At 34.6% G+C, this 26861-nt stretch overlaps 3 protein-coding genes across 3 annotated transcripts; 1 reads left to right on the top strand and 2 right to left on the bottom strand.

Annotated features, from left to right (window-relative positions):
- Positions 1-1201: 1201 nt before the first annotated feature.
- Positions 1202-2905, bottom strand: LOC145957512 (uncharacterized). Its single transcript, XM_083073783.1, has one exon. It carries the CDS (start codon positions 2903-2905, stop codon positions 1202-1204), a length of 1704 nt encoding a protein of 567 aa, XP_082929909.1.
- Positions 2906-7149: 4244 nt separating this feature from the next.
- LOC109789630 (uncharacterized) lies at positions 7150-11382 on the top strand. The gene is made up of 2 exons (XM_020348634.3): positions 7150-10545; positions 10825-11382. The coding sequence occupies exons 1-2, from the start codon at positions 7695-7697 to the stop codon at positions 11178-11180; spliced, it is 3207 nt and encodes a 1068-aa protein (XP_020204223.2). The 5' UTR covers positions 7150-7694; the 3' UTR covers positions 11181-11382.
- A 319-nt stretch (positions 11383-11701) lies between these two features.
- Positions 11702-18145, bottom strand: LOC109789632 (subtilisin-like protease Glyma18g48580). Its single transcript, XM_020348635.3, has 11 exons — positions 17842-18145; positions 17594-17703; positions 16620-16717; positions 16351-16506; positions 15226-15349; positions 14216-14771; positions 13892-13986; positions 13549-13800; positions 13319-13448; positions 13001-13217; positions 11702-12510 (listed from the first exon to the last, which is right to left on the bottom strand). Exons 1-11 carry the CDS (start codon positions 17929-17931, stop codon positions 11966-11968), a joined length of 2373 nt encoding a protein of 790 aa, XP_020204224.1. The 5' UTR covers positions 17932-18145; the 3' UTR covers positions 11702-11965.
- Between the last annotated feature and the right edge of the window lie 8716 nt (positions 18146-26861).

Here is a 26861-nt window from a genome sequence, read left to right on the forward strand (position 1 = left end):
ATGCCGATATGTAAACCAACAAGGGAAGATTCAGTTTCGGCTTTGTCAGTATCGGCGGCGATGCTAGCGACCTTTTGAGTTCTAAGAAGGCTTCCTCACATTCGTTTGCCCAGACAAATCGGTCGTTCTTCTTTAAACATTGGAAAAGCGGCAACGCCTTATCGGCTGACTTGGAAAGGAAACGTGATAAGGAAGCCATCCTTCCCGTGAGCTGCTGCACCTCCTTTATCGTGGAAGGACTCCTCATGTTAATGATCGCCGAGCATTTGTCAGGATTTGCCTCGATGCCGCGATGAGTTAGCAAAAAACCCAGGAATTTTCTCGCTTGGACTCCAAAGGAACATTTCTCGGGGTTCAACTTAAGCTGGTATTTTCCTATGGTATCGAACAATTCCCTCAGGTCGTCTATATGCCGGTCCAAACTCATTGACTTTACCACCATGTCGTCCACGTAGGCCTCCACGTTCTTACCCAACTGATCCACCAGCACTTTGTCCATCAGACGTTGATACGTTGCCCCTGCATTTTTCAATCCAAAAGGCATTACCTTATAGCAATAGTTGGCCTGGTCAGCAATGAACGCAGTTTTATCCTCGTCGGTTGTGTGCATTCGGATCTGATTGTAACCAGAATACGCATCCATAAAACTTAGCAACTCGTATCCCGACGCACCATCGACAAGGCAGTCTATATTCGGTAGGGGGTATGAATCCTTCGGGCACGCCTTGTTTAGATCGGTGAAATCTGTGCACATTCTCCATTTTCCGCTGCTTTTTCGTACCATCACAACATTTACAAGCCAAGTCGGGTATTGTATTTCTCGGACGAATCCTGCTGTTAGCAACTTGTCGGTTTCTTCAGCAATTGCTTTGCGCTTGTCCTCACCAAACTTCCTCCTCTTTTGGATGACGGGTTTTGCGCGTGGATCGATGGCTAGCTTGTGGCACATGAAATCGGGGTCCACTCCTGGCATATCTCTGACGTGCCACGCGAATGCTGACACGTTCGCCCTTAACACTTCAACCAATTTCTCGGCATCCTCCTGACTGAGGGATGTACCAACCTTCACCTTCTTTCCCTCCATCAACGTCACCTCCTTGATGTCTTCCGCAGGGGCTGGTCGGCGATCAAAATGGCTCACTCTGGGGTCTAGGTCGATGGAGTGGACCTCCTGCTCCACCTGTGCCGTATACAGTCGTCTTCATGCTTTCAAACTGTCGCCATAGCATTTCCGAGCCACCTCCTGGTCCACTCGGAGAGTGCCCACAGTACCATTCGGCAACGGATACTTCACCTTCAGGTGGGGAGTAGACACCACCGCTCCTAGCTTGTTCAGGGTCGGCCTGCCGATCAATATACTATAGGATGACTGCGCGTTGACCACCAGATACCGAACAACCACCGTCTTCATCTGAGCGCCCTGGCCAAAGGTTGTTTCCAGGTCGGCATATCCCCTTGCAATGACCTGGTCTCCTGCAAAACCCACTAAAGTTCCTGCATAAGGGATTAGTCGTTCGTTAGGTATCTTCATCCCCTCGAAAGTTTCCCAAAATAAAATGTCAGCGGACCTTCCCTGGTCAATCAATACACGCTTCACGTTGTACCCCATGACGATCGCCGATACGACGACGGGGTCGTCCTCATGAGGGGCCACTCCCTCATAATCTGAGTCCGAGAACGAAATCACTGGCTGATTAGGTCGCCGGAACTCCGATAAGGTGAGCACTGACCGAGTGTACCTTTTTCGTGCAGAAGAGGTAATTCCCCCGCCCGCGAAGCCCCCCGCTACGGTGTTGAAATCCCCATGGATTGGTTGCTGATGGGCTTCCGACGGTTTTGCAGGCACGCCTCCGGGAGGAGTTCTCTCTTTACGCCTATCCCTCCCGGCGTCGTCTTGCGTACGCCTGGGTCGCCTATCCGACGAGCTTCCCTCCTGCTTTTTCGCTACGAACTCCTTCAGTCGTCCCTCCTTGATCAACCGTTCTATCTGCCTTCCCAGAACGAAACAATTTTCAGTTGTATGCCCGTGAGTCCTGTGAAACTCACACCACGCGGTTTTGAAAGGGCCCAACTGACGCTTCGTCACCGCTGGGAACTCAAACAGCGAGGCACTATTAACATTGTGGAGTATCTGTCTCCTGGGAACAGTGAGTGGAGTGAACTTCTCTTCTTCATCGCCCCGCATCCACTCGCCTCTTGACCGACCACCATGATCGGCCTGTCGGTAATTGCCCTCCTTCGCACTGTACCGGTCGCCCCGCTTATTCCAGTCTGACCGAGGTCGGAGATGTTTGTTTCCCTCTTTATTGCTGCCTCCTGCTTCTCGGTTCTCAGCCGCCCTTTTAACAATCTGGTTTTCCTCCGTCTTGATGTGGCTCAAAGCAAAAGCCCTTACCTCCGACATCGTTTGACAGTTCGCTCTTTCGAGTGCAATGTCGAAAGCCCCAGACCTCAGACCTTTCTGGAATGCGATAACCGCCATCCTCTCGTCCAATGATGCTATCCTCAAAGCGACCTCATTAAATCTTTGCAGGAAATCTTTCAGAGATTCCTCGCGTTGCTGTTTGAGGTCGAACAAATCTGATGTGATCGGCGGCTTCTTTTTGTTAGCAGCGAATTGCGCCATGAAGAGCCGGCTGAAAACATCAAAATCGGTGATCGCCCTATCCGGGAGACCGCTAAACCAGTCGAGCGCCGCCTTCTTGAGAGTGCCCATGAACAACTTGCAACGGACTTCCATGCTCCCTTCACAGATTAACATTTGAGCCCGGAAGTCTGTCAAGTGCTGACTGGGATCTTGCGTTCCATCGAAAGGCTCGATCTGCGGTATCCGATGATCCCTAGGGATCACCTCGGCCTCTATGGCCTCCGAAAATGGTCGAAAATCCCTAGGGACCTCCAACATGACGTCCTCCTCAACAGTCCTAGTACTGGCCGCTACTCTGGCCTGCAGCTCGTCGGCTCTTCTCCTTATCTCCTCATTTTCGCGTTGAATGGCCTCCTCTCTCTCCCTGGATCATGCATTGTCCTCCCTTAAACCATTGATCATGGCCATCATCTCCTCCATGGTAGGGGGTTGCGAGTTGTTGTTGTTGCCGCCTCTCGCCATGGTAAAGTGTAGGTCTTTCTGTATGACTTGGGGCGTAGGAAGAGTTTCACCGTAGCCCCACGGTGGGCGCCAAAATGTTCCGGCCAAGGGGTGGACTAGGGTTTTTTCCTAGGTCGTGCCTCAAAGCCAGAGCATTCAAAAGTGTGTTCTGCCGTCTCAACTCTAGGGTTTCAGGCTTTATGGTGCGTTGTTCGTGGGCCTCTTAGACCCCGAGGATCAAGGGATTTCCCTAACCATTCTTATCACGATGATGCGAGATCAACGGGAACGAGTTCAGTCGGGGTCCGACCGACAGGGTCTATACCGAAATCCGACGAGATAAGTGCCGAGTGGTTCCCTGGTAGGCAAGAGGAATCGAGCTCGCTAAGCCTAGTCGGGTCATGACCGAATAGGCTTTTACTGAACCCTACATCGGGTTAATACCGAGTAGGAAATCATGGTCACCTTATTTCCGAGTGCCCATAAGGCGAGAGGTTTTAGGGCCTGGTTGCCAAGTCGGGTAATTTCCGAGTATAGGGCTGTTGACGTCCTATCACCGTTAAGGAGATCAGATCGGCCCACGACCGAGACGGTACAAAACTTATAAGTACATATATTATATTTATGATAATATCTTTTGTATATCATTATACGTAACATTTCTGATAGTGAGATATTCTTGAAATCAAAAGGTCATGTTAACAAAAACTCTCTCCATTAAGATATGTTTGAGTGTTTGACAATAAATAAGAGTTATTAAAAGGAAAAAATTAAGTATAATTTCCTAAATATAATTAGAATATATATTAATGAAATCTACATTTAATATAAATATATATTAAGAGATAAAATTTTAAATTTAATTAGAAAATAATATAAATCATATCTAAGAAAGAATATCTAAATTTTGTCCTTATTAAAATTCCTTTGGAGTTTGGAAACAAAGTTGAAAACCCATTAAATGAAAAATTGAACTGGGACAAGAGTCCGTTTGCTACTTTTCATGAAAGCATTAAATTTATTAATCAACATGTGAGTTGTTTAATTTGCTCTTGACTCTTGGGAGACATGCATATATATTGCATAGGTTCCGATGTACTTTCGGTGAATACATGTTTAAACGTGTGTTTGTGTTATTGATAACATTCATTCTTAAGTAACTAAAAGAAGAAATATATGAGATGAAGCTTCTAAGTAATCGTATTTTTGCCCCTCCTAAAATGAAAACCAAACACACTCTAAGTGTTTAGATTTGAAAATTTCATCAGCACATGTGATCATAATTAAGATCAGTGGATACAAGCTGGCGACTTTGGCGCAAGTGTTGTTTGGCTGAGACGTAGTTTATCCGGAGAAAATGGAGAAGATCGAGGAATTGGGAAGATAGAATGAAAGAGTTGAAATTCTGACTGGCATATCATCCTCTTTGTTAAAAATAAAAAAGACAAAATATTCACGTTTTAAAAATGAGAAACTAAAAGTTGAACTTTAAAATATTTATAAAGTTATAAAAAAAATGTTTTATTTTTATTTTTATTTTTAAATTGAAAGCATAAATGTTACAAGAAAATAAGGATTTATTGCTATGGCCTGGTCGATGGAGATTTTATGAAGCTAGCTAGAGTTTGGTACCAACATAGATAGCTATGAAGCAAATATTTTTTTTACTTCTTATTTTCATACCTTCTTTTCTTATGGTCTAGGAGCTAAAAATTTGAATTTAAAAGTTCTTCGCAGATCAATAATATCCGTTCTAATAATAGTTTGAGACTAAGAATTCGTTTTAAAAAAAATAATTTATTCAAGATTTTATTTAATAAATTCTTATATAACAAGTGTTTAAAATTAAATAAGTTATTATATTTAAATATATATGTTAAGAAGCACTAATACAATTTTTAGGTGTTTGAATATATCATTATTTAAGTACTTATAAGATTTTATTTCATTTTAAAATTTTAAAAAATTACAAATCACATTTTGACTGAAAATAAAATAAAGATTTTAAAATATTTTTAATCCCTACAAAATTAGTTAGTTTTAATTTCAGTTCTTATAAATTTTTTTCTGTATTTTTCATCCTTCTAAAATTGAAACAATCAACTTTAGTTCCTATTTTTTGTATGATTATTTTAACAAGTTTTTTGTTTATTAAAATATTAAGCTAACATCTTAGATATTACATATGATTATTAGTGATAGCATGTCAATGTTTGACACTTTTAAAAGTTTGTTTAGATCCTTAAAATAATAATTATTCATTTATTTTAAAATAACCGGGAAAAAATAATAGTGACTTTAAAATTTAAAGGATGAAAATTAAGGAAATTTTTTTTATAGATATTAAACAAAAAATAATTTATTTTATGAGGACCAAAAAAATGTTTACAAATTTTAGAATGATAAGAAATAAAGATTTTTTTTTGCAAAGATCAAAATCAAAACTCCTAATTTTACGAAGATTAAAAATATATTTGAGCTAAATAAAAATATAAAAATTTACTAAATATTTCTAAAAATGCCATTATACATCACAATAATATTAAAAATAATAAAAAATATTAGTCACCATTCACTTAACTTTAGTTTATGAAAACATAAAATTATTAATAAAATATGAAAAATCAATATATATATATATATATATATAACCATGATTAAAAAATAAAAATTAAGAACCTTAAATTTTAAATATCAAAATTCAATTCTATATATTTTTATAAAATTATGATAAAAAATTATTGAATAAATCCTAACAACAAAATTATTTTAGATGTACTATTTTAGAGAAAAAAGTGACAATTGTTTTTATAATAGCGTAATGTGGATTTTGCGAGTGAGAAAGAAAAAAAAATTGGAGGAGAAGAGAAAAAAAATATAGAGGAACAAAATCTTTTTTAAGGAGAAATGAAAATCTTTGAGGGAATAATGAAAAAAATATATATTAATTTTTAGTGAAAGAATGAAGAAAAAAAACCTATTTATGTCAATGATATCATTCAAGCTTGGTATTTTTTATTAAATTCTCACATAAGTTATATTAAACAGTAATTAATCAAAATAAATTTAAAACATCTTATAAATTACTTATAAGTTATTTTATAAATTTATCCAAATTTTTTTATAAATACTTATTAAATAAGATAAATATAAATAAGTTGTTGATAAATTTTCTTAAACAGACCTAACTAAATAGTCATTGACTAACCATGTGCTCTATCTAAATTTTTAATTTTTTTAATTAATTTACTATTTATTAATTGTGTTAAGTCTTGTTGATACCAGTTAATTCATCGCTGAAGCATTGTCTTATGTTTAGTGGTATTGAAAAATATAAATAGTTAATTATTAAATAAAAAAATTACAGCTCATCCGTGATTTATCACTTGATTCAAGGATGTTTAACACTTCTACCAAAAATGTCATTTTATGTCGATATTCTGAATTATGTTAACATATATTTTTGAAACATTCATATAATTATATATAATCTAAAATCAACTGAGAATTACGTAACAAAAATTGTGAATTGTATATTCAACAACCATATTATATTACATTAGTAATATAAAAAGTTTTTTTTTAATTATTATTTTTATATCACAATGATATATATGTATTAGAAAACAGAGTAGAGGTACCAAACCAGAAATAGACAATTTCTAACAAACATCTGCATCATACAGACACTCACCATTGAAAAGGTTAGAACTTATTTATGATCAAAATTTGACGTGAATAAAGGATAACCTAATGAGTACAAAAAAACAGCTAATAGTAGTCATTAGTGGAGGAAGAGTCCAATAGGCAAGACAAACAAAAATACTAAACTAACTACTGAGCGTAAATTTTGAACAAACTAACCATTTTATCATTATAAAAGTAAAGAATTTGTTATATATGATTATATACACACGGCATTCTTCAAAAGCAGAAAAAAAATGGCCGATATATTTTCTATTAAAATTATTGTTGTTGTTTCACGTGTGACATGTCTATTAAATAATTAAATTTAAGTAGTTGTTATGGTTACAAAATAAAGACCAAGGAACTGAACCATAAAAGTAAACGAAAGGAAAGAAAACCTGTCCCATTTTGGGTTTTCTATTTCGTTTCTGCCTCTTCTCTGTTTCTTGGTCTCATCTTTCTCTTCGGAGCTCTAATAAGTAATAACAACTCCTTATTCTTTTCAGACTCGAGTTCAGTCCATTGACAATTTTTTTTTTTTTTGTTTTGCCTTTCACACAGTAACGCATATTTATATACCAGAAAAATAAAAAAGTAATGCATATTTTTATTCAAGGCCATAATGTGAATCGAGAGACAAGGCCTAGTTTGCCGAATACAGATATATTTAATAATACTACAAAGTATACTAACATAGGAGAGAGTTTCATTAAATAATAAGGTTCATTGATATATAAACGCTTATTTATTATCATGGAGGCAGACTTAATGTGACCAAAAGTTAAAAAAAAAAATGGATTAAGTGTACACATGTGGCATACCACTTTGGTTATTTCATTTATAAACGCCAAATTGCTATGATCACCACCATATCCTCTTATTCTTGATTTTGATTCAAAGACATTGTTACACTTAAATCATGGTTCGCACGTTTGTAAGGCAAAAATCCATGTTGGTTCTAATTCTCTGTGTGTTTCTAACATTCTCGTGGCCCCAAGCTGCAGCTGAAGACAGCGAAGCAAATGCTCTGTTGAAGTGGAAACACAGCCTTGACACCTCCAGCCAAGCTCTCTTGTCAACATGGAGTGGTAATAGTTCATGCAAATGGAAAGGAATTCAGTGTGACAAATCCAACTCAGTCTCCTCCATAGATCTTACAAATTTTGGACTTAAAGGTACACTTCACACTCTCACCTTCTCCTCTTTCCCTAACCTCCTCACCCTAAATATCTACCAAAACTCCTTTTATGGGACCATTCCCCCACAAATCGGTAACTTGTCCAAAGTAAATGTTTTGAATTTTTCTTTAAATTCTTTCCATGGTTCCATCCCTCAAGAAATGTGGACACTAGGGAGTTTACATAGCCTTGATCTTTCCTTGTGTCAACTAAGTGGAGAGATTCCTAATTCCATAGCAAACTTGTCCAACCTGTCATTTCTAGATTTAGGTGGCAACACATTTTCTAGCCACATTCCTCCACAAATTGGAAAGTTGCACAAGTTGGAGTATCTAGGTATTGCAGGTAGTAACCTCTCTGGTTCCATTCCTCAGGAAATTGGAATGTTGACAAACCTTAGGCTTATTGATTTGTCAAGAAACTCTCTCTCTGGTACTATCCCTGAAACAATAGGTAACATGAGCAATTTAAACCAACTTTACCTTTCAAATAACTCCCTTCTATCAGGACCAATCCCATTCTCCTTATGGAACATGTCTAACTTGACCTTGCTCTACCTAGATGCCAATAAACTTTCTGGTTCAATCCCTGAGTCCATAGAAAAATTGGCCAATTTAGAGCAACTTGCACTTGATATCAATAACCTTTCCGGATCCATTCCTTCCACCATTGGAAACTTGACAAAGCTCACCATGTTGTATTTGAGCTTTAATAATCTTTCCGGGTCGATTCCTCCCTCTATAGGAAATTTGATCAATTTGGATGCCCTTAGCCTCCAAGCAAACAATCTCTCTGGAGCAATTCCTGCCACATTTGGAAACTTGCAAAGGCTCACCATTTTGGAATTGTCCACCAACAAACTTAATGATAGTATTCCACAAGGCTTGTATAACATTACCAACTGGTATTCCTTGTTACTAGCTGAGAATGATTTCACAGGCCATTTACCACCTCAAATTTGCTCTGCTGGCTCACTGGTTTTCTTTAATGCTTATCACAACCGTTTCACGGGTCCAGTGCCAAGAAGCTTAAAGAATTGCTCTAGTATTGCTAGAATAAGACTGGAAGGAAACCAATTGGAAGGAGATATAGCACAAGACTTTGGTGTATATCCAAATTTGAAATACATTGATTTAAGTGACAACAGATTTCACGGTCACATTTCACCAAACTGGGGAAAGTGCCCTAATCTCGATACCTTGATGATGTCCAACAATAATATTTCTGGTGGTATACCAATTGAGCTTGTTGAGGCAACTAATCTAGGTAGGCTACACCTTTCTTCAAATCACTTGAATGGAAAACTACCAAAAGAGATAAGTAAGCTAAAGTCATTGGTTGAACTCAAGATCAGCAACAACCATCTTTCAGGAAACATTCCCACTGAAGTAGGATTGTTGCAGAATCTTCGAGTGTTGGATCTTGCAGCAAACGAGTTGACTGGTGCAATACCAGAACAAGTTATATCATTACCCAAATTACTAGAATTGAATTTGAGCAATAATAAAATAAATGGAAGTATTCCCCTTGAGTTTCGCCAATTCCAGTCTCTTCAATCTCTTGATCTTAGTGGGAATTCATTGAGTGGAACAATACCAAGAAAACTTGCAGAGGTGAAGCAATTGCAATGGTTGAATCTTTCACATAATGATCTTTCTGGAAGTATTCCATCTGGTTTTGATGGCATGTCAAGTTTGATTTCGGTCAACATATCTTACAACCAGTTAGAAGGGCCCCTTCCAAATAATCAAGCCTTTCTTAAGGCTCCAATTGGATCATTAAGAAATAATAAAGGCTTGTGTGGTAATGTCACAGGTTTGCTTCTTTGTCCAACCACCAACCATAGTCAAAAGAGCAACAAAGTCATCCTAGTGGTATTGCTTAGTTTAGGAACTCTAATACTAGTGTTATGTGCGGTGGCACTTTCAATGTATATATTTTATGGTAGTAAAAGAAAGGAAAAAGGTCATTCTAGTTTCGAAGGAGCACATAAGGAAGTATTCTTTTCCATATGGAGCTTTGATGGGAAAATCATGTTTGAAAATATCATTAAAGCTACAGAGAATTTTGATAATAAATATCTCATTGGAGCAGGAAGTCAAGGATATGTTTACAAAGTGGTCTTGCCTACAGGTTTGGTTGTTGCTGTGAAGAAACTTCATTCAGTGATTGATGAGGAAATGTCAGATTTTAGTTCAAAGGCTTTTGCAAGTGAGATTCAAGCCTTGACAGAAATCAAGCACCGAAACATTATAAAGTTGCATGGATTTTGCTCACATTCACAGGTCTCATTTCTTGTTTATGAATTCATGGAGGGGGGCAGCTTAGATCAAATGTTGGACAATGACACACATGCAAGTGCATTTGATTGGGAAAAAAGGGTTAATGTTGTTAAAGGTGTGGCCAATGCTATTTCTTATTTGCATCATGATTGCTCACCTCCAATTGTTCATCGAGATATATCAAGTAAGAATGTTCTTCTAGATCTTGAATATGAAGCTCATGTCTCTGACTTTGGCACTGCAAAGTTTTTGAAGCCAAGTTCAGATAGTTGGACCCAATTTGCAGGCACCTTTGGGTATGCTGCTCCAGGTTAGACCCTTTTCCCTTATATTTAAAAATGAAAATAGTCACATCATTTTTCATTTACATTACTCTTTATTACTTTGGAATTTTTTGAGGGTTTGGTTCCACTCCCAAGCATGTATTGGACTAATCTCATGCTAGAGTTTGTGAAATGAAAATATGGTGAAAACATGTTATGTGCAAATAACATGATCAATTTAGATAATTCAAGATACTACACTTGATTTCATAATGAAACTTACATTGCTTTATGCATAATATGTCTTCAAAATTGTTTGTTTTCAGAGTTGGCCCAAACAATGGAAGTGAATGAGAAATGTGATGTTTATAGTTTTGGAGTACTTGCTTTGGAAATCATTATGGGAAAACATCCAAGAGATCTCATTTCTCAATTTATGTCACCATCTATGGTACCAATTGTTAATGATTTGCTATTAGCTGATGTTATAGATCAACGACCTCCTCAACCTACAAAACCAATTGATGGGGAGGTGATCTTAATTACAAGGTTAGCATTTGCATGCTTAAGTGAAAATCCACGTTCTCGACCAACCATGGATCAAGTATCTAAGGCTCTTATAACAGGGAAATCACCTTTGCCTGACCAATTTCCTATGATCAAACTAGGACAACTACGCTGAATCATTGGAGTAATAAAATATTTAGTTTCCTTTTTATTCTTGTGTATCCCATTCTTCTTCCTTCTTTATGTTGTAAGCTTACCTACTTTGTTCATTGTATATATCAAGTACAATATTTGAAACTACTAATTTGTTCAAGTAAAATTGTAGATTGACTAGTAATGTAGTTATATAAATAGAGGGAAACTTGAGTTATCATTCACACATGAATTAGGCTCACACTCAAATTCTATGATGTTACAAGTTTATTATGGTAGTTGTTATGTGATTTATTTGGACTTTGGGCCATTATCAGACTAACCACAAATGTATGACCTTAATTGAGATGTCTATTTCCTTATTGCGAGAGTGATGGTAGGAATGTGTGTTGGAAATCCCAATTAACTTGTTGGACGACTCTTGTTATATGAGCTAACTTTTGAAATTAAATTAGATCCAAACTTGAATTTTAAAACAATTTTTTTAATGACAATTTTTCTAAAATGCAATTTTAGGATTAGTAAGTTAATATAAGAATCAGATTAATAACACAAATAATGCTATATATAAACATGTCCAATTCACACCTGAGATGTGAATTGGCTTTCCCATATATCCGTTATTGTACCTAAAATATGTAATACAATGATAGCCAAACAACTAAGGCATAAAATATCCAAGGAACAACATGCACATCATAACACAAGATCCTAGCTAAAGTCAAACTTACATCTAAATATGCATTCATCCATAAAATGGTGATATACGATTAAAATCCTAACAATACCAACACCATTGGGAATTTTTCATTTGCGCCTAACAGTAATAGGACTCTTTACAATATGTTTTCCATCTGTCCACCGTAATTCTCCGAATTGATAGGTTCCCCGCTTAGTTACACTCCTTGCTTGCACAATAACCTGAAATGTCTTCTTTTCACCAATTTTCTTAAAACTCAAGGAATTTGGCACAACGGTGATGTTATATCCAACCACATGGGTAATATTTGCAATGTAAGTGCTTGATGGCCCAACATTTGTGACTGTGCGACTAATGGTTACAGACTTTAAACCAAGATTTGGCAATGTGATTGAAGGGTAGTTCAAGTCTGTTACTTTGTAAGAGCCTGAACAAATGAATATCCTATTGAAATTGAGCGTGGAAATGAGTTGTTGGTCATATCCAGAAGCACATAAGAAGTTCAAGTAATCAGCAAGGCTTAGGTCATAAACAAGGCCAGGATCTATTGCAAGGTCGGGTTGAACATGTCCTGAACCATAAGCGAAGGGAGTTGCCCGTATTTTATCAAATGCATCCTTTATTGGCTTGTTTGTGTTATCACGTGTGGTGGCTGAAAATATGTGTACTTAAGTTAGAAGTTTAGCTAGAGAAGAAATACACTTGCATATACAATATGAATGAACTCACACAATAAATATGACCTATTAAAATATATTACTCATGTAATAAATTTAAGTATAACAAGAAATGAGAAAAATAATAACCTATTAAATATAAGATTTTTTTTATACACTATTAATGTAGAATAAATAAATTATCAATTAACCAAAAATTATGATAGGCATAAATTATGAGATAATTTTGTTTGCTTAAAGTGAATAAACTTACTGTATATTATAATTTGTGATTGGATGGTTGCTTATATATTATAATTTTTATGTGCGGAGAAATTGTTATACCTTCTGTCTATTATATCCTAGTTAATTTTTAATCACATATAATTAAGTTGTATTAGCATTTTCCTTAAACTGAAAAATTTAATTGTCAGAAAAAATCGTCAATCATAGTTAAATAATTATTTATCATGTGAGAGAGAGCACCTGTGGTCATGATTGCAGATTTTATAGCAGCAGGACTCCAATTAGGGTGAAGTGTTTTGAGAAGTCCAGCGATGCCAGCAACATGAGGGGAAGACATGGAAGTTCCTTGCAATACATTGAATGGAAACCCACGACGAGTGTCTGTTATCAAGTTCGATGCACTTGCAAATAGTGAATATGCAGCTAGTATGTTTACACCAGGCGCAGTGACATCAGGCTGAAACCAAAAGCAAAAAAAGTGTCTCATAAAAATAATATATATAGCGTAATACAGTTTATATATAATATAACAAATCCAATTCTAATTATGAGCACCACCTTTAGTATTGATGGTTGAATCTTATTGGGTCCTCTAGATGAGAATGAAGCCATAATTGGAGCTGGCTCTCTTCCAAACAATGTTCTTGCTGGGGACATTTTTATTGTAGAACCTAAGCTTATAGAGTCCCTACAAAACAAATGGTGTACATAAAAACTTTTGAAGTGTGTCATTTGGAAAGGTTAAAAGGATTTCTAACAAGTGGTGTGCGAGAAGTGTATAAAATTACGTGGCAGTTAGGTCAGAAAGACCGGGCTTTGTCTTTCCATGTTTTTTGGGCCTGTTGACAGTGGACAAAACATGAGGCTCAGCAAGAAGTGTATTCCCACTTTGTTGTTGATTGTCCAAAATCATTCCCTTGGCGCCTGCAGATAGAGCCTCCTGACCCTCACCGACTGATTTTATTTTTCCTTCTCGAACACATGACACTATTTTTCCATGTACTTTTCTAGGATCAAGTGTTCCACGCCTACAAAGTTGACTGCACCAACATATACATATAAAGAAGAAAGTAAGAAACATCTGTTTAACAAACGTGTTTCAATGAAAAGCTTTTGAGATTTTTCACTTACGCGTCTCGAAATGTGGCATTAGAAAGCTTAGCATCGGTGGCAAGGATCAGAGAAAAGGCCTGATTGGGTGGCAAATTCACAAACAGACTCGCTCCCTATAGTATAATAGAAATGCATATACAACAATAAGCTTACGTTTAGATGTCAAAAGAAAAAGAAAAACAAAAGGAAAAAGTGAAAAGAAAAAGAAAATAAATTTCAAAAATTTAGAGATGTAGGTGGTATTTTCATAATTTAGCTTATAATAAAGAATTTAAATAATTTAAAATTAGTTTTTGTTAAAGACTTAAACTAAACACTTATGAAATAGAAGATGAATGATACCGTGGTTTGTTGATTGTTGTTACCATTAGCAATGGTTAAAGTACTAGTAAAATCTCTGTCTATTGTGCTAGCAGCAATTGTGAAGACCCAAGGAGCCACATTGACAACAGATCCTGGAGTTGGTCCATCATTCCCTGCAGAGGCAACTAAAAGTATGTTTCTAGCAATTGCATGGAATGCCCCAATGGAAACCTCATCTGTGAATATTCCTTCGGGAGTGACAACGTGACTGCCACCAGCCGAAAGATTGATGATATCAACACCATCGTCTATGGCTTGGTCAATAGCAGCTAACACATCCGCACCATAACAATTGGCTGAATCGGTTAGAGACCAACACACTTTATAAGCTGCAACTCGAGCCCTTGGGGACCCTCCCTTTGCAGTGCCATTGCCAACTGCAAAAACACTTGCACCTTCAACAAAGTTGCCTGCAGCAGTTGATAGAGTATGGGTACCATGCCCCACAAAGTCACGCGCCGTATGTAGCAATGGATCAAGTTGGCCATTATATGCCTCAAAAGCTTTGTTAAAGAATCTTGCTCCAATCAGCTTCCTATTTCATAGGTAAATGAATCTTCAATCGTGTTAGCGTCATACAAGGTTGATGTAACATACAATAGCGGCGATGGCATCGATTGTTGATGTGGTACATGGGTGATGATTTAGCATTAATTATGTGTCATGTTAGAAATTATCATGACACATCACTAACTAACTAATATGCACCTCAACATTTCACATGAGTGGTCAATTAATTATATCAAATGAATAATTAACAGGGTAACAAAAAGTATGAAATTTTGAAAATTAAGTTATAAATGCAAAATTTTGAAAGTTGGGTAATAAAATTTGTAAAATAATTAAATATGAATGATAAAAAGTGTAATTATTTTTTTTTATAATTTAATTGTGTTAAATGTAAAAGAGAAAGAAATAGATGTTAGCGACGCAAATACTCTTAATTTATAGCAAACTCTAATTTGAATAAGGTAGAAGAGGAGAATAACCTGTTGCATGGAATTTTCCTTGAGCCGGGAAGTTTGTTAATTTGACAAACATTAGCCCCGCGCCATTTTGAAGGGACGGGGCCAAATCCTTCATCACTGAAGCTCTCGGATTCAGGCCAAACACCTTTCAAGGGCCAAATCAGGATTAAAGGATACTACGGATTTTTTTTTAGATTCAGACTAAATTGATCTTTTCCACTTATTTTTACTCTCTTGAGATGAAAATTTGATAAAAAAATTTAATTCATTTTAATATTAATTATCACGTGATTTACTTAATATTAGATCAATAATATTATATCATTGTCAATGTTATAGTTTTAAAGGTTATATTAAAATTATAAATTTTAAAAAATTCAGAGACTAAAATTAAGATTTTAAAAATTAGATATCAAAATCGCAGATAAGTATTATAATTTACAACACCTAGAGTATAATGTATCCTTTGCCTTTCTAATTAAAAAGACATGGTAACGTCAATTCAATAAAAAAAATTATCTTAAAAAAAATGTTATATTAACTTTTCAATGTAGTATATATTAATTATTTTTTTTTCATTTATACTACTAATAATATTATGTAGAAAGTAGTTATAATATTGCATTGTTTCTAGAAAAAAATAATTAATTATAAGATTAAAATTACAAAATCACTATTTGCTTTTATCTATTTTCTTTCTTGAGTCTTTATTATAGGAACCCAATTATCAAATTAGTATGATACTTTTCAGAAGATCCAATATATGCTGTCTCAATCATTATTTTTTACTTTACAAAAATACCCTTATTGATTTTTTTAATTCATGCAAATAAGTAAAACTCATTTAATATATGTCACTTAAACCACAAATAGTCTTTTATTTATGCTCTTGAAATAAAAAATAAAAAAAAAAACTTTCGAAACATATATTAAGTGTTTCATTAATTTAGAGATAGTTTTAGGAAGAAGTAAAAATTTGAGATATATTTATTGATTTTAACATTAAAAAAAATGACTTCTTTTAATCTTAGTGAATAAGTTATTTATAAAGTATTAATTCTTTTGAATCCGTGTAAAATAATGTAGATCGACATTTATCATGAAAGGAAAATTCGTTAGCATTTTCCAAAATAAAGCAAAATTCACCTGTGTCTATGTTAGCAATTATTGCATTTTCACCAAATCTTCCCTTTTGCCAAGCAGAGTTTTTCCCATTTTTGTGCACTCCAAGAAATTCCCATGACCGGGTAGTGTGCAATTTATGTTGTTTGCTCAAGAACACAGATACTACATTTGGGTTTTCTGCACCATACCAAACATTAATTAATTGTGTAATCCATTAATTTGAAACGAATTAAATTGAAATTGACTGGTGATTAATTAGTGGTGAGGTTCGGCAATTGAAACATGCTCACTTGCAATATCAGCAGCTTCTTCCTCCTCAAGTAGCGCAGCAAACCCATTGATGTGTCTATTATATGAGTAAATAATTGCTTCTTTCGCTTTCTCCTCACTGTTAAAGAATTAGATGTGATGTATAATTCACCCTAAATTTATTTGTTTCTGTATCTAGTAGACTTAAACTTTTTGAGATAGTTAATAGTAGTTCGTAACATAATTAATATCAAAGCATATAAGTACAACTAATTAAGTGGTTTTAGGTTCACTCGTTAACATCCTCCCTTTTTTTTCGTAAAAATAATTTAGTTATAATAAAGAAGTTTTTATTATTATTATTATTATTATTTTTTTACAATAGTTAAGTTATCATAAGATACGATGTAAAGTCATAACCTATTAACTACTAATTTCTTTGAAAATTTCTAATTATAAAATTATGGATCATATGAAAAGTCAGATTCGATTTTAAGTCATAACTAATAAGAATAAATAGACTTAATTAATTGTGTGATTCTCGTGCACTAATTAAAAGGAAATTTAATTTCACATCACAAAATAAGTATACTGTATACCTATGATGTTTACATGCTTCAAATTTAAAATGCTACGTGAGAAGGACAACTACAAGTTGGAAATATAATATAAATTTATTTATTTATCTTATCTAATCATTTAAACTTTAAGAATATAATTGATTAAATTAAATGAAATAATTTCTTAAAAGAGTCAATCTTCCAATGATCTCTTTAATAGTAATATATAAGCGGGATATGAAAAATTAACATGTAAAATTAAATTACAATAACTAATGAAAAATGTTTAGACACAATAATAAAGGTCTTGTTAACATGTGTCTTTATCACACAGAAGACTATTTAAATACATTTTGCAATCATTTTTTTTATATTTATTTTACTTTTATTCATTAACCAGTGCTTTTATCATTTTCTTAATAAGAAAAACAAAAATTAAATCATGATGTTTATACCTTGAGAAGATTGAAGCTAGTAAATTGTGATGAGAATGCGTAGCAATTTGGAGGTCAAGAGACGTAGGGCTGGGACCGTGAGAATGAGCTCCCAAGTATACAATGTAACACTGTAAACAAAACTAATCCAACGATTAATAGGTGAAATGTGAGATCCACATGATGATGGCAAATTCAGCAACATCACAAACAAATCATCATCATAATTTCATCATAGAAACTGATAAATAAATGAGCAACAAGCTTGCCTTTTTGCTGCCATGAACAGCTCCCAAAAGGAAAATGAAAAGAAAAAAAGATGAAAGGATAAGCTTATGGCCAAAAATGGAGCTTCCCATTCTTTTCCAGTGGTTTTGAGAATTTATTATCAGATAGAATGCCTTGCATATATAGGGCACCCTCTCTCTCTCTTTTTCTCCTAAACCTTCTCATTTTCTCTTCCGGAAATGTGCTTCATGAATGTTGACACACAGCTTTTGCTTATAAACAGACAACCATTTCTTTTGTTTTCCAATCTTTCAAGCCAATTTCTGTACTTTCTTCCCCACTATTATTATTTTTTGGAAGTTAATTTCATTCTTCCTTAATCACTTTAATCATTATGTAGAGAAACACTTTAATGCTTAATCATTCTTCCCTGGACCTCAAAATATATATACTTCTCTTTCCGCGAGTATAGCAAATAATATTTTATTTTAAAATATTTTCTCTAGTCTTTATAAGCCTTGTAATAATAAATAAATAATCATATGCTCTGTTTTTTATTTTACTTTTTTTCATTCAAAAAATGTATTTAATGAATAAAAAATATTATTCTTTGAAATTTATAAAAGTGGATGGTAGTAGGTATGCATGAGGTTTTAGGTTAGTGCACGGAAAACATTATCATTCCCATTGGCTAGTGCGCTGGAAAGTGGAAAACATGGTGAGTACTAAATATGGTCAAATATATAATAAATTTTTTTTTTACATTAATTAAAAATAATAACATTAATTTGATTATTCCCATTAGCTAATGCGCTGGAAAGAGAAAACAGGATGATGTCATTCGTAATAACACTATTTCATAATTTTCATGAAATTTGAAATCAAGAAAATAGGATGAGTGATTAAAAATAAAACCTTAATTTTAAATAAAAAAAGTACTCACTAGTGTAAAAGAGCTGGTTAGAACAATAATTTTATTTTAGGTCAAATCAACATATTATAAAAAAGTGACATAGCAATAAAATTGTAAGTGGGATATTTGTTTTATAATAAGTATAATTTTACTTGACATATGTAAAAGTTTTATTTTTATGTTGAGTGAGTGAATACATCACATAAAATGTGTTAGGTTAAATTAATATTGAAATTGATCCTAATATTTTTATAATGAGTGATAATATACTGGATATAAATATTTTTCTATGTCATCGGGTGAAACAACACATACCATACAAAGGTTTTCTAAAGACAATCCCAAATGTGTATTGGCGCTCATATTCGTCTTAACACTCACCCTCTCTTATATCTTTGGAGATTGTGTCTTAGTTTTCCATTTGAGATTGAATACGAAGCTTACATTATTAATGTATAATGATTATATATTGAATCTTAAATTATATGTACGGATAATATATATATATATATATATATATATATATATATATTATAGTTGATTAATATATATGTAAAGGTTAAGTCTTATTCTAAATTTGATAAGATTTTGGTTTATTATATTTTTTGTGTTATTTTGGTGCATGCTTGATTGTGGTACATTTGATATCATCACTTTTATGTTGTGTTCTTAGAGACCAAAGCAAAAAGAATCTCAATTCATGCTAATTAAAAAGGTTGGTTACATTATTTAATTTTACTAATTTCATCTAAAAAAATACATAATTGATTTTACTAAATTGCTTGTGACAGTTTCAAGACTTATCTTGGGAAGCTTAAATACTTCCTTAGCCTTGAACTTTCTCATGGAGCCAATGGCTTATTTCTTTCTCAACAAAAATATACATTGAATATTTTAAAAGAATGTGGAATGCTTGACTGGAGGCCCAATGCTTTTCCTATGGAGTAACACCACAATTTGTTGAGTGACACAGGAAACATGTACTCTAGCCCACAACAATAAAAGCGACTCCTTGGTATATTAATCTACCTTACAATTACCCGACTAGAAATTAGTTATTTTATTCATGTGCTCAACCAATTTATGCAAGTGCCACATCAAGCACATTGGGCGGTGGCCATGTGTGTACTTTGGTACCTAAAATCATTCCTTGAGCAATTTTTCTCATTTTTAAAGGACAATGATTTGAAACGTCACTAGTGCAAAAAGAGCCTTTTACGTCACCTAAATTACGTCAGAATAGGTCAATACCGACGTTATAAAAATGCGGTGGCAGAATGGTAAATAAAGAGAACTAATTTACGTCGGCCTGGTGGGGGTCCGACGTAATTAAATTAGCAATTCTACGTCAGAGCAGTATACAAGCCGACGTAGAATTGCTAATTTACGTCGGATCCCCACCAGGCCGACGTAAATTAGCCTCATATTCCCGCGCGGCTTCTACACTCTAAAAGGATCGTTCACGCATATGGAGAATTCAAAATTTTAAACCCAAACTCATCTCCCACTTCCTTCTCAAATCGTGGCTCTTCGTTGATCTACATCTTGCTCTCTTCTTCGTTTTCTTCACTTTTCTTCACAACAAGGTACCCATTTCCTATTTCTTCGTTTTCTTCACTTGACACAATGTTTTCTCACTGAAAAAAATGGATTTTTTCATGTTTAAGGTTGCATTTGTCCTCGTGAGGGTCTTTAAGGTAACCCATCTTCTTCTATTTACTACTTTCTTTGTGCATTCTGAGTTTTTAAAGCTGGAGAAGGAAGTGGCCAAGTCCAGGTTGGAGAACGGGCCGTTCTGGTTGGAGAACGGGCCGTCTCCTTGCAGAACGGGCCGTTCTCCAACCAGAACGGCCCATTCTGCTTGCAGTCATTTTTTTTATTTAAATTTTTTACAACTTTTTACGTCGGACCTTCTAGTGTCCGACGTAAATTTACGTCAATTTTCGTGCCCCCGACGTAAAATTTACGTCTCCCGCTTCTACGTCGCAACGTTTTCCGACGTAAAACCCCCTAAAATGACCGACGAAAAATCTATATTCTGCACTAGTGCGTGTGGGATATTGGGATTTTGATTGGGTTTCTTTTCCCAACACTAGGCGGTCTATTTCATGTTATTTGATGAAGTTAGGATCCTTACTAGTGTCATGGAAAATAAAAAAATAAAATATGGTGACACACTCTTCTTGTGAAGCAGAGTATCGAGCAATGGCTCATGCATCAAATGAAGTTATTTGGTTACAAGACTTATTGCTTACTCAACAAGTCTCTTGTTTAGGACCTACTCAATTATTTTGTGATGGTCAATCAACACTTCATATAGTAGCAAATCCAATTTTTCATGAATGGAAGAAACATATTAATTGAAGTTGATTATCATTTTATTCGGGAGCACTTGAAGCATCAAACCATTCCAACAAGCTATTTGCACATAAAATAACAACTAACAAATTTGTTTACAAAAGCAACGGGTCAGAAATTGTTTCATGATCTTTTATCTAAGTTAGAAGTTATTAACCCTACTCTCCAACTTGAGGGGGAGTAATAATAAAATAACATGATTGAAATTTATTTATATTCTTGTAGTTGTCAATAAATATGATCACGTCGTTAGTATCTTAACAAATAAAGGTAAACTATCATATTTCAAATTTAGATTAAGTTTATTATATGTTACTTGTAATTTATAATTCTTATCTTTATCAACTAGTTTCTCCCATATATTTTATTAATATATATATATATATATATATATATATATATATATATATATATATATATCTTTAAGTAATTTTATAAAAAAAACGTAATTTAAATCTGATGATTTTTTTTATAGTAAAATATGACTTTGGTTTTATAAAGCATGTATGATCTCATTAACCATGATAACATCGAAAATATACATGATGTTATTATATATCAAAAGAATTTTTTTTTATATAGAGATATAATTCTTTTTTCTCTAAGTCGACTCCTATAAGATTAAAATAGTACCTTTAGTTGCATTGCATGCTCAAATAATTAATCAAATACGAGTTTTTACTTAATTTTCTTTGTTTAAAAGACAAAAACTTGGAATTAAGTAGTCTTTATCTACTAAACCTTGCTTCACTCATTAAATCATTGTTAACAAGATAACAATATTTTTTAACACATGAGAGCATGGCAATGTAATATTCATATTTTTTGAAAAAAGAGTGTAATTTATTCTAAGATAAAAGATTAAAATTATATTTTAACCTAATGATAAATCACCAAAAATTATATTTGTTTAATAATAGGAATTTCATACCATACAATTTTCATATCATGAATTAATAGTTAAATTTTTAATTTTATATCGTATAAAATAGAGTTGTCAAAACGGGCAGCCCGGCCCGTTTGGCCCGGCCCACCTCAACTCACTTTTTAAGTGGGCTAACCCGGCCCGGCCCACCAAATTTATTATGCAAATTTTTCTAGCCCGGCCCGGCCCACCACGGGTTGGTGGGCTAAACGGGCCGCCCACCAACCCACCTGATTTTTAAAAAAAAATTATAATTTAAAATAAATTTCAATATAAAATAATATTTAATCTAAAGTAAAAATTATTAAACTAAGTATCATGGATACAACATTAAAATTAAATTAATAAGTGTGCAACTTTAAAAAATTAAAAAAAAAAATAAAAAATCTTTCATGAGAGTGATTATTCATCAATATTAAATTTTATTAGAGGTTTGAATAGATAAATTTATAGTAATTTCATATTGTTTAACATTGATTTTATTTTTATCTATAAAAAAATGATATCTTATTAAAATAATGCATATAATAATAAATAGTTAAGTAAGTTGTTAGTGAGTTTAGGGGATGGGTTGGTAAGTGGGTCAGGTGAACCCGTGGTGGGCCAGGTCGAAAGTGGGCCGAGTCATATTTTTTGACCCATCATAAATTTTTTCATTTTTTTGGCCCGGCCCGGCCCGTTTTCAAGGTGGGCCGGGTTGACCTACGGGCTGGAGCCCACTTTGACAGCTCTAGTATAAAATACTTGTAACATCCTACCTTTTCGTAATTAAATTAATAATATATATTTTATTATAAAATTTAAAGGATTAATGTTAGAGAGTATTTTAAGGTCGAAGTTATATTTTATATATTTATTTTATTAAATTATATGAGGCTTATATTATAATATAATATTTTATTATTGTTTTATTATTATTATTATTATTATTATTATTATTATTATTAAGTGAGGGAAAGAAAGAGTTTGTAATTAGAATCAAGGTTGAACAGCTGTGGATGAATTATAGGAATTAAGTTAGGTTTAATATTAAATACAAAGACATGTCAATTTTTTGCTTATGCTCTCATTTTTCTTTTACTCTCTAAAGAACCAGGAGAAGATCATCTTCGAGACCCACGTTCTCTGCTGTTTGTTGATAGAAGTGAGGGGGGAGTAAGAATTTTCATTCTAAGACGTGGGATAATTGATGATAGGGAGGTTGACACCCAACCTTTATATATGTTGTTTGAAGGGGAAAATCTCAATTTTTTTTGTTCCCATTTGTTGTTTTTCCATGTGGTTCTGTTCTTAGATTGATATGAATCGTGATCATATATGATTAATTTCGTGCATTGAACCCTTTTTAGTATGAATTGAGTTGCTTGAGGGTTTTTATGGGAACCCTAAGAATGTATGAGTGAATGGTCATTGTGTGAATAATTAATGGAAGTTGTAATTGCATGAAATTCGTATCTTATGATGCATTGTATGAGTAAAATAAAGTGTTTTATAAATTGAAATTATAAATGTATATGTTGGGTTTGCTGTTTGCAAATCATAATTTTGCAGGGTTTTTGGTTTTTGATATGATGTCAGACACCACTTGTGTCTCGTCAGGTGTTGAGGTACCCGAGAGTAGGGCTTACTCTCCTTATTCTATTTTTGTCGGGAGTGGGGTATGTCTTGCCAGGTGCTAATAAGGCCACGAGTCTCTATGACACTCACACTGAGCATGGGTTAAGGCTCCTCGGACATGGGGGTTCCAGGGGTGTCCTTGCTACTATCTCACTGAGTGAGATATGGGTCACATCAGGCGTGAGTCCTTTTGAGAGTTATGAGTCCTCTCTAAGCGAGTTGTGCCGGGCACAAATGAATTTTTGTTAGGCATTGACTATATATAAAAAGAAGGTTCCTTATGAGAGCTAAGAGATGTGAGAAGTAATTTGAATGTTGATGAATGTGGATTGAATATGTATGCTTGATAGATTGTTTGAATGAGATACTTGATTCCGGTTGGCAAATTGTGTATATGGTAAAATGTATGTAGCATCGATAACAATTGTGAGCATGACAAATGTATGTGTGGAAAGTCGTTGAGTATACATATATATAGTGATTTGATGATGTAAAGAGTCTATATGACATGCATCATATGCACGTAAATTGATAAATTAATAAAACATTTTAAATGTATTATGCATATCTTGAGATCAGTATCACATGCATGCAAATTGAGAGTCTGTGTCCATTACATTCCATATTTTCATGTAAATTAATTATCATCGATGTGTTATAAATGAGTGATTGTGTGATGGTGATACATGAGTTATTGATAAAGATAAATATTTGCTATTCATGTTATTGTATTAATAATGTATGGATTGTGTTTGACTATTTATCTTTTATTTCATGCCATGAGCTAGACTGAGAGGTTTTCTCACTCCCCTTTGTTTCCATGTTTTGGCTATATGTATGTTGTTGTAGGTAATGCTCATTAGGATCTTGATGATGTTGGTGACGAGGCTTAATTCTTTTCTTGGGAGCACTCTGATATGATATGTAACATCAAGGCTTAGATTAGGTATATTTTGTTTTAATTTTTAGTAGAAGAGTTATGTTTGGTTTTATATTTCTACATTAGTATGGAGTTTGTTATGCGAGACTCTTTACCCCAAGTTGGAGGTTTTTCAATTGTCTATATTTGATCATGAATTTAGAGTATTTTTATAAATATATGTGTTAAGAAGTTTTCAATTATCTACGTATACGAGATAGATGGTGTCACATTTAGGCCAATATTTCTTGCTAGTCATTAAGAGTTAACTGCTTAGGGTTTCATTTTATAATGATGGGTTGAAAGTCCTATGTAGGTGAGCAGGAGAAGGCCAACTTGACTTGATCAAGCTGGATGGTACATGTTCCGGCCAAGAGACGCGCTAGGGTTTTTTCCTAAGTCAAGCCTCAAAGCCAGAGCATTCAAGAGTGTAATCTGCCTGCTCAACTTTAGGGTTTTGGGTTTTATGGTACGTCGTTCATGGGCTTCTTGGGCCCCGAGAATCAAGGGATTTCCCTAACCGTTCTTATCATGATGGTGCGAGTTAATGGGAACGAGCTTGGTCGGATTCCGACCGACTGGACCCATACCGAGGGTCCAGTAAGGTAATTGCCGAGTGGTTCCCTTGTAGGCGAGAGGAATCGAGCTTAGCAGGTCGAGTCGGGCTATGACCAATTAGGTCTGTACTGAAACTTAGACGAGAGGTAACTTAGTCGGATTTTTACCTAGACAGTACACTAGTCGGATTTTTACCTAGACAGTACACTAGTTGGATTTTTACCTAGACGGTACACTAGTCGGGTTTTTACCTAGACGGTACACTTGTCGGGTTTTTACCTAGACGGTACACTTGTCGGGTTTTTACCTAGACGGTACACTAGCCCTCCAGCCTTGAGCGTGTAGGGCGAGAAGGCTTTACTAGATAGAGGGTCGGCTTAGCCATTGCCGACCTGTCCCTTGTTAACCCCATGGTCGGAATCCGGCCTAGACCGTACACTAGCCCTCCAGCCTTGAGCGTGTAAGGCGAGAAGGCTTTGCTAGATAGAGGGTCGGCTTAGCCATTGCTGACCTGTCCCTTGTTAACCCCATGGTCGGAATCCGACCTAGACCGTACACTAGCCCTCCAGCCTTGAGCGTGTAAGGCGAGAAGGCTTTGCTAGATAGAGGGTCGGCTTAGCCATTGCCGACCTGTCCCTTGTTAACCCCATGGTCGGAATCCGGCCTAGCCCGTACACTAGAAATATGGAGGTTTTAAAACCAAAACAATCGCCAGAATTTCGATCTCAACAAAAGGTATAGTAATTCTAAGTTAACCAAAAGTAGTCTCCGAAATTCTGATAACCATAAACAGTGAATCACAAATATCATTGCTTAGAAGTATCACCATTAAAACGAGTATAATCGCGTAAATTCCGATTGGCATACTCCATGCATCAAGATTATTCTAAGTTAAAAGATTGGGGCAATAAGTAATAGTCGTCAAGATTCCGGCTTCAATGAGTAACCGCCGAAATCCCGACTTCACTTACGATCCAAAAAATTCTAAGTAACAAAAACGGTTTTTACATGTTGGGTTCTTGAACAATAGTGATCGCCTCAAAGCCGATTACCTTTGTAAATGGATCACTATTATTTTAAGTTATCACGGGGTTTGATAAGAACCTAAATTCCGTTTAGCATAAGTCACGAAAAATACTTTCGATGACCAAATATAATCGGCCATATGCCGAGTTCAACAATGTTTTTTTTTTTTTTTTTTTTTTTGAGTTTTGCGGGGTTGGATCACCCTATTGCTGATTCTATGTAATTGGAAAGAAAATTTGACCAAACAAATCGCCTAAGCTCCGAAAACAAACGGAAAATTTTTAGCATAAGTCATGAAAATTTTTCTAAATGAGTCGGTGATAATCCGATTTGTATAATGAGTTGAAAACCTTGTAAAATGAAATTTACTAGACCAATGGAAACTTTCCTAGTTGAAGATTAAAATATTCCGAAGCGAGTCGACCAAATTCTGAGTTGCATAACAAACAAAATTTCTGTCAGAATGAAATTTGCGTAGCCATTCGGTAAAATTCCGAATCGTAAAAAAGAAGTGGAAATTTTCCAAGTTAAGCGTTAGATCTTACGACCCCAGTCGTTCCAATTCTGACTATTCAAAAAATTTTGTACGTTTAGTCGGCCAAAGTCTGATTCGCATAATGTATAGAACCAAATTTAATACGGCCGGTCGGCCATATTCCGATCCATGTGATGCCGTGTTGCAAGATGAATGACAATCGGTCTAAAGCCGTGTCGAGTTTGTGCTCGTCCAGTCGAATTTGAACCG

Source organism: Cajanus cajan, chromosome 4, assembly GCF_000230855.2.
Source record: "Cajanus cajan strain Asha chromosome 4, NIPB_CcT2T_4, whole genome shotgun sequence".
In the NCBI taxonomy this organism is placed as follows: domain Eukaryota; kingdom Viridiplantae; phylum Streptophyta; class Magnoliopsida; order Fabales; family Fabaceae; genus Cajanus; species Cajanus cajan.

Coding starts and splice junctions, on each gene's coding strand:
- LOC109789632 (XM_020348635.3), bottom strand. CDS start 17,931: ATGGGAAGCTCCATTTTTGGCCATAAGCTTATCCTTTCATCTTTTTTT. Junction 13,449..13,548: donor CTTTCTGACCTAACTGCCAC/GTAATTTTATAC, acceptor TTTGTTTTGTAG/GGACTCTATAAGCTTAGGTT. Junction 12,511..13,000: donor ATCTGCAATCATGACCACAG/GTGCTCTCTCTC, acceptor ACATATTTTCAG/CCACCACACGTGATAACACA.
- LOC109789630 (XM_020348634.3), top strand. CDS start 7,695: ATGGTTCGCACGTTTGTAAGGCAAAAATCCATGTTGGTTCTAATTCTC. Junction 10,546..10,824: donor CTTTGGGTATGCTGCTCCAG/GTTAGACCCTTT, acceptor GTTTGTTTTCAG/AGTTGGCCCAAACAATGGAA.
- LOC145957512 (XM_083073783.1), bottom strand. CDS start 2,905: ATGTTGGAGGTCCCTAGGGATTTTCGACCATTTTCGGAGGCCATAGAG.